General features: G+C 37.8%; 1 protein-coding gene and 1 pseudogene across 1 annotated transcript; one reads left to right on the forward strand and one right to left on the reverse strand.

Annotated features, from left to right (window-relative positions):
- Window positions 1-355: 355 nt before the first annotated feature.
- LOC149176408 (uncharacterized) lies at window positions 356-1,405 on the forward strand. Its single transcript, XM_089423112.1, has 3 exons — window positions 356-631; window positions 795-970; window positions 1,140-1,405. Exons 1-3 carry the CDS (start codon window positions 374-376, stop codon window positions 1,270-1,272), a joined length of 567 nt encoding a protein of 188 aa, XP_089279238.1. The 5' UTR covers window positions 356-373; the 3' UTR covers window positions 1,273-1,405.
- A 4,903-nt stretch (window positions 1,406-6,308) lies between these two features.
- Window positions 6,309-6,677, reverse strand: LOC149176409 (putative protein phosphatase 2C 44 pseudogene; annotated as a pseudogene).
- Window positions 6,678-7,079: the final 402 nt, after the last annotated feature.

The following is a 7,079-nucleotide window of genomic DNA, read 5'->3' on the forward strand; positions in this document are numbered from 1 at the left end:
TTCTACGCCATTGATTTCGTTGTTAGACGATGAAATTAATATTCACCGTCTGATTCGAAGTATTCCATTCATTATCCATGGCCGCGCATGGCATCTGGCATCTGGCCGCGGCACAAGAAAAGAGCGTTTACATGTAATTTCCATTCATTATCCATGGCCGCGCATGGCATCTGGCATCTGGCCGCCGCGCAAGAAAAGAGCGTTTACATGTAATTGGCTGAGGTACGTGGCTCCCTTGGAATGCTTTAAGGGGAGACTTGGTCCACTCAACGGCCTTCCCATCACAATTGATCCCATCCCATTTCAGAGTAATCAACCGATCCATAAGAAAACTATCAGAAAACTATAATATGAAGGCTACAATAACCCAACAATGACCAGAAAACTATCAGGTATGAATGGCCCAAATGGAGTGCCATTGTTCTGCACTTCCAGCAGTCGCAGAGTTGCCCATGTGTTTGAGAGTAACTATATGACTAGAAGCCCTGGCATTCGAACAAGAGAAGGAGACTGCGAAGCAGACGATGATCAGAATTCGAAGAGCAGCAGAGATATGTATTATCAAACTTTATTGGAAGCAAATCCTGGCAACCCACTTCTTCTCAGCAACTATGCCAAGTTTCTGCATGAGGTTACCAATTTTGACTTATGGTTGAGATGATGTTGTATTATTCCTGTCATTAAATAGTTAGCATTAAGTTATCATTTTTCCAGTAGGTTTTGAGAAACATGGGCTGAAATATTGGATTTGATTTATTTACAGCTGTGATTATGTTGATCTGTATGTATGTTAGGTGCAACTTGATATGGAGAAAGCAGAGCAATACTATAAAATGGCCATATTGGCAAGTCCTGGAGACGCAGAAGTTGTTTCACTCTATGCAAATTTCATATGGGAAACACATAAGGATAGAGCTAGGGCCCAAGCTAGCTTCGACGAAGCACTGAACTTGGCTTCCTCTGATGACTGGTAAGGGTTCAACTTCGATTCCGCTCCTCTATTATAGTTCTGTGTTTACGCCTAATTTTATGGCTGCACTGCTACTTTCTTGTTGGTTCCGTGCATCATATTAGATCATGGTGAGTCTGCACCTCATAAGCTAAATTTAAGTTGACCAACCGTGTCTTGATTTCTGCAGCTATGTTCTTGCATCTTATGCTCATTTCTTATGGAATTCCGAAGAGGAGGATGAGGATGAAAAAGATGGTCCTGCTGATTTGCAGATTGTGTCAACCACGACTTATGTTGGATCTGTATCTGCGGCTGCTTGAAGCTATACGGTCTATAAATAATGAAGCAACAACAAAAAGAATAAGTCGTGAAATTAGGTTTGAGTTATCTGATTTTGCACATATGTAGATTTTAAGTGCCAATCCCTCGGATTTCACGGTAGATGCCACATTCTCATTAACGCTTTTTTAACTAATTCAATTTTGCGTTCTTTCCCATTCGTAAATGACTAAAGCAATTTTGGCAAATGACTAATTCAATTATGCTTTCCTTATGATTGGTAATTATTTCTGATATGTTAGTACATCGCTCGTTGGCAATCCTCATACTGTTGCACTATTTTATCATCTCAAAATTGAATTGTCAATTGTGGAGACTTGAATTTTTTTGGCATTTCCCTTTTCCTTCCACTCATCTGTTTAGTTAATGCAATAGGTTTGGCACCTCTGACAATCGAAGTTTCTAGGCTGTTCACAGTGAACTAGCATTGGTGGACTATCTACAACATATTTAAACAAAAATGTTGAGTTATACATAAAATTACCCACCACTGATTTCCTTCTGGTTGACCATTGAGGAAAGATGGACTACACTGCCTGTGTTTGTCGCCATATGGTCTCCATGTCTTTGTGCCGTTTCTCACATAAATGAAAATGTTATTGCTGGTACAAGCAGGCGCCATATGGTCTCCATGTCTTTGTGCCGTTTCTCACATAAATGAAAATGTTATTGCTGGTACAAGCAGGCAAAAACAATGACGGGTTGGTTGCCAAACTTGACACATGATGGACATGTGATTTCCAAAATAGGGAAATAAATGGTTGTATTTCTAGAAATGGTGAAATCCATTTTTATGAGTGATAATGTATTTACATATAGAAGCCTTAATTTTACATATTCTTGTGCTTCTAATGCCTCAGTATTGATATCCACTATTGATGTCCTTTGTAGACATGTAGATTGAGATTCAATATATCTGATTTTCTTTTGAAAGTTTAAAAACTTTCAAAAAAATCCACATATATATTTTCCTGCATAATTAAATATAAAATAAATATTATGTATGGAATATATTTAGAACATCGAACTTTTATATAAGGCGTTCCTCGGGGAAGGACTCCCCTCCAGTGCCACTCTGTACCTTTCTGCGCTATTGATTTCGTTGTTAGACGATGTAATTAATATTCACTCTCTGATTCGAAGTATTCCATTCATTATCCATGGCCGCGCATGGCATCTGGCATCTGGCCGCGGCGCAAGAAAAGAGCGTTTACATGTAATTGGCTGAGGTACGTGGCTCCCTTGGAATGCTTTACTGGGAGACTTGGTCCACTCAACGGCCTTCGCATCACAATTGATCCCATCCCATTTCAGAGTAATCAACCGATCCATATTTCCATTAGTTCCTCTAATTTCTCTGCCCATTTCTGGGTTTTATATAAAGGCTACAATAACCCAACAATGACCAGAAAACTATAATATGAAGGCTACAATAACCCAACAATGACCAGAAAACTATCAGGTATTTATTGTTTTTTAGAGTGTTAGATTTATGGATCTGCCTGTGTTTTTGAATTTTGTTGATCCATCTCTTTTTCTTATATTAATTCATCTATCCATCTCTGTACGGAAAAATACAACGAGAGGCTCATGGAAGCCAACGCTGGAACAAAAAACTGTACTTGAATCTATTCACAAAAGCGGCATTCATTCACTAACGTTGGAAGAGATACGGAGGATTACCAAACATTTGCAGCAGTATGGCAAAGTTGAAAATAAAAGTTCTGTCTGCAAGTATTTGATTCTGATTTGGAAGCATTGCCAACACAGCAGGAATCATTAGGCATTCAAAGGCTGATTATGTCTGAAATACGCAAATTGCAAATTTGTTTTGTGAAGGTCTTGGAGAAAGGGGATAGCTATGAGGTTCAATACACACATTTTATCAATTTGCTTGACTTATCATTCTGCTTCCACATACTGTCTGTTTTAGCATTCTATTCGATTAGAAGAGAATTCTTGCCCATGTATACATTGTTAATTTGTAATAATATAATGCATCTTTGATTCAACTGGTGAGGTCGACGGAATGTAAGCCAACCACCTTACCTCCATTCTCGCTACAGTTTTCCGCATTCCTATAGCATAAGTTAAGGGGTGACACTACGTGCAATTCCAGGGACTGGGCAGATAAATGCCCCTCGGATCTGGCACCTAGGGAAAGGAAATCCTCTCTTTGCAATGCAGTTACTTGGGGCATCTTTCTTTAAGAACTTCAAAAAAGAACCTGGAGTTGTTGCTACACTAGTGAATAATATGAAGGCTACAATAACCCAACAATGACCAGAAAACTATCAGGTATTTATTGTTTTTTACAGTGCTAGATTTATGAATCTGCCTGTGTTTTTGAATTTTGTTGATCCATCTCTTTTTCTTATATTAATTTCATCACGTCAATTTGAAATGTTTTAAAACTGTTATCATTTCTGCTTACAGTTGCCAAACCTTTTCACTTCCTAAATGGTTAGTTCAGTAGTTCAGCGCTTCGTTGATAATAATACAATTCATCTACACAAACTTATATGATTCAATGCATGCACATTGATGTATAAGGGGCAGGGCTCCCATAAATTCCGGCTATCACATTTATAGTTTTGCACCCAACCTGTCTGACTTTATCACTTATTTTTGTTAACGCTATATGAGTGCCCATAATGTCTGAGAAATACATGAATTCTGTGAGATACATATAGCTAAACATCACCTTCGCCCTCGTTTTACTGAAAATCTAAAACATTTTATATCGTTGCTATTTTTTTGGCCGTTGATGCAGCCATTTTAATTTTTAGCATGCCCATTTAAATGATTTGATATGATTACTATCTGCTTTTATATGAGTACTGTCTGCTTTTTTTTGGGTCATTGATGCAACCATTTTAATTTTTAGGGTGCCTAGTTAAAACGTTTTATATGATTACTATCTGCTTTTACAGTTCATGCGCCCATTTTAAATTTTGGATGGTCCCCAGTGACCATAATGTATGAGAAAGGCATCGAATTTTCTCATTGTAATAATATAGCTATAAGACAGCTAGGAGGGAGGAGTGCAATTGTTTTAGGGTTTTGTGCTATGTCAGAATTTGCTTATACAATTTTTATTTGGGGATGCTGGTTTGAAGTTTAAATGAATAATACTTCGGAATTTCAAAACTCTTATGGTCACCGGTTTCACATGGTAAAACATAGTACCCAATCCTTTAATCCTTTGGCTGATAATTTATTGTAATCGTTCGATGTGATTTGCATCGAATATTTAATAGTTAAAGCATTCTCTAAGACTTTATGGCGAAAATTCGATAGTATATATCTATAAAAAAAAAGTGATAGATCATTGGAATGCCCGTCGAGTGTGCGTTATCGAAAAAACTTGGGACTCACTTCTTTGCAAAAACTGTAATTATTACGCCGTAAGGCGTTCCTCTTCCTCTCGGAAGGACTCCCCTCCAGTGCCACTCTGTACCTTCCTGCGCCATTGATTTCGTTGTTAGACGATGGAATTAATATTCACCTTTTGATTCGAAGTGTTCGATTCGCCACGCATGGCATCTGGCATCTGGCCGCGGCGCAAGAAAGGAGCGTTTACACGTAATTGGCTGAGGTACGTGGCTCCCTTGGAATGCTTTACGGGGAGACTTGGTCCACTCAACGGCCTTCGCATCACAATTGATCCCATCCCATTTCAGAGTAATCAACCGATCCATATTTCCATTAATTCTTCTAATTTCTCTGCCCATTTCTGGGTTTTATATAAAGAGTCTTTCGATTTACTTTCGTCCATAGGCGGGTTTCATATATCTCATCTTACTTTCATTGAGCTCCTCCTCTCATCATCGAATCCATCGGTGGGGTGGAGTTGTTGCTACACTAGTGAATAATATGAAGGCTACAATAACCCAACAATGACCAGAAAACTATCAGGTATTTATTGTTTTTTTAGAGTGCTAGATTTATGGATCTGCCTGTGTTTTTGAATTTTGTTGATCCATCTCTTTTTCTTATATTAATTCATCTATCCATCTCTGTACGGAAAAATACAACGAGAGGCTCCACTCGTCGATGGAAGCCAACGCTCGAACAAAAAACTGTACTTGAATCTATTCACAAAAGCGGCATTCATTCACCAACGTTGGAAGAGATACAGAGGATTACCAAACAATTACCAAACATTTGCAGCAGTATGGCAAAGTTGAAAATAAAAGTTCTGTCTGCAAGTATTTGATTCTGATTTGGAAGCATTGCCAACACAGCAGGAATCATTAGGCATTCAAAGGCTGATTATGTGAAGGTCTTGGAGAAAGGGGATAGCTATGAGGTTCAATACACACAATTTATCAATTTGCTTGACTTATCATTCTACTTCCACATACTGTCTGTTTTAGCATTCTATTCGATTAGAAGAGAATTCTTGCCCATGTATACATTGCTAATTTGTAATAATATAATGCATCTTTGATTCAACTAGTGAGGTCGACGGAATGTTAAGCCAACCACCTTACCTCCATTCTCGCTACAGTTTTCCGCATTCCTATAGCATAAGTTAAGGGGTGACACTACGTGCAATTATAGGGAATGGGCAGATAAATGCCCCTCGGATCTGGCACCTAGGGAAAGGAAATCCTCCCTTTGCAATGCAGTTACTTGGGGCATCTTTCTTTAAGAACTTCAAAAAAGAACCTCTCTGGTATTCAGATGAACTATTCGAGTAAAATTAATGACAATACAGTAATCAAAAAATTTCCTAGATGCTTTCTCCCATGAGATGAGTTTGCAAAAAAAAAATATGCATCTAACAGTAACTATGCAAATAAGTAAATGATTGGAAAAAATGCCTTGCCTTCCACAATCCATCACTAGCCAAAATGAGAAATTTTGTGGTTGCATCTATGGTCGTGTCTCTCACATCTGGTTCTGAACTTAAATGAACTCGAGGTACATCTCCTAATATATCAAAAAAAAAACGCCATTAAGTATACAGTTTCTCCTGTGACCATTCAAATGTTACTCTTGAGCTAGACCATTAAGATAGAATTATAAAGTTACAAATCAAAAAGTTATTTAAGTATGTTCTCATTAAAATTAATCTCTGCACAACATTTGTAGTGGTATCTGGCAGGAGTGTCACAAATCCACCCTTCTCGATGTTTTGGCGTTCAATACTTGGCTCATGATCAACAGTCAGCTCAATAGCAATGCCATTTTTACATATAACAGCCCTGGAATCCCCTGTATTTGCTACAAAGAGTTTTTTCCCATCAACTAAAATAGCAGTGACTGTTGTGGAGCCACCGGGCCCTAAATCAACTGCCTTTGCTAAAATTTTCCCATCAGTCCGGTTGTATGCATTCTTGATGGCACTTTCTGGGTTTGTCCAGAACTTCGGCTCCATTATTATCAGAGATACTTGTCAGCATTAAAATACTTAATTAGCATTTTACACCATACGAAACTTTGAAAATAGCAAGTGACAACCAATACAACGAATGGCAGATCAGCTGTAAAAGCATTTTACTGGATGTGCATTAGAGTCAGAAATCTCATCTAATATACAATTTTTTTCTAAAGAGTCATTTGAGAACCATCATATTTATATAAATGAAGGAAATTATCAAAAATGATAACGATTTGTCACAAACGCAATTTTTGCAATAAGGAAGCACTATTGCTTTATGCCATGACGTAATGCTACTATTGGACGTTTTTTCTTTGGATAGGTGCAAGAGACAAATGAACATATAAGTATAGGAAATATATGAACAGTTTAAGCTATTTGAAAAATAGTGGATTTACG

This window comes from Pinus tabuliformis, chromosome 4_1 (genome assembly GCF_031772625.1).
Source record: "Pinus tabuliformis cultivar Carrire ecotype Pingquan chromosome 4_1, CPIR1, whole genome shotgun sequence".
NCBI classification, from domain to species: Eukaryota; Viridiplantae; Streptophyta; class Pinopsida; order Pinales; family Pinaceae; genus Pinus; species Pinus tabuliformis.

Excerpts from the sequence above, each read along its gene's own strand:
- LOC149176408 (XM_089423112.1), top strand. The coding sequence starts at position 374 with ATGACCAGAAAACTATCAGGTATGAATGGCCCAAATGGAGTGCCATTG. Across the intron at positions 632-794 it reads ATGCCAAGTTTCTGCATGAG|GTGCAACTTGATATGGAGAA; the intron begins GTTACCAATTTT and ends TATGTATGTTAG. Across the intron at positions 971-1,139 it reads TTGGCTTCCTCTGATGACTG|CTATGTTCTTGCATCTTATG; the intron begins GTAAGGGTTCAA and ends TGATTTCTGCAG.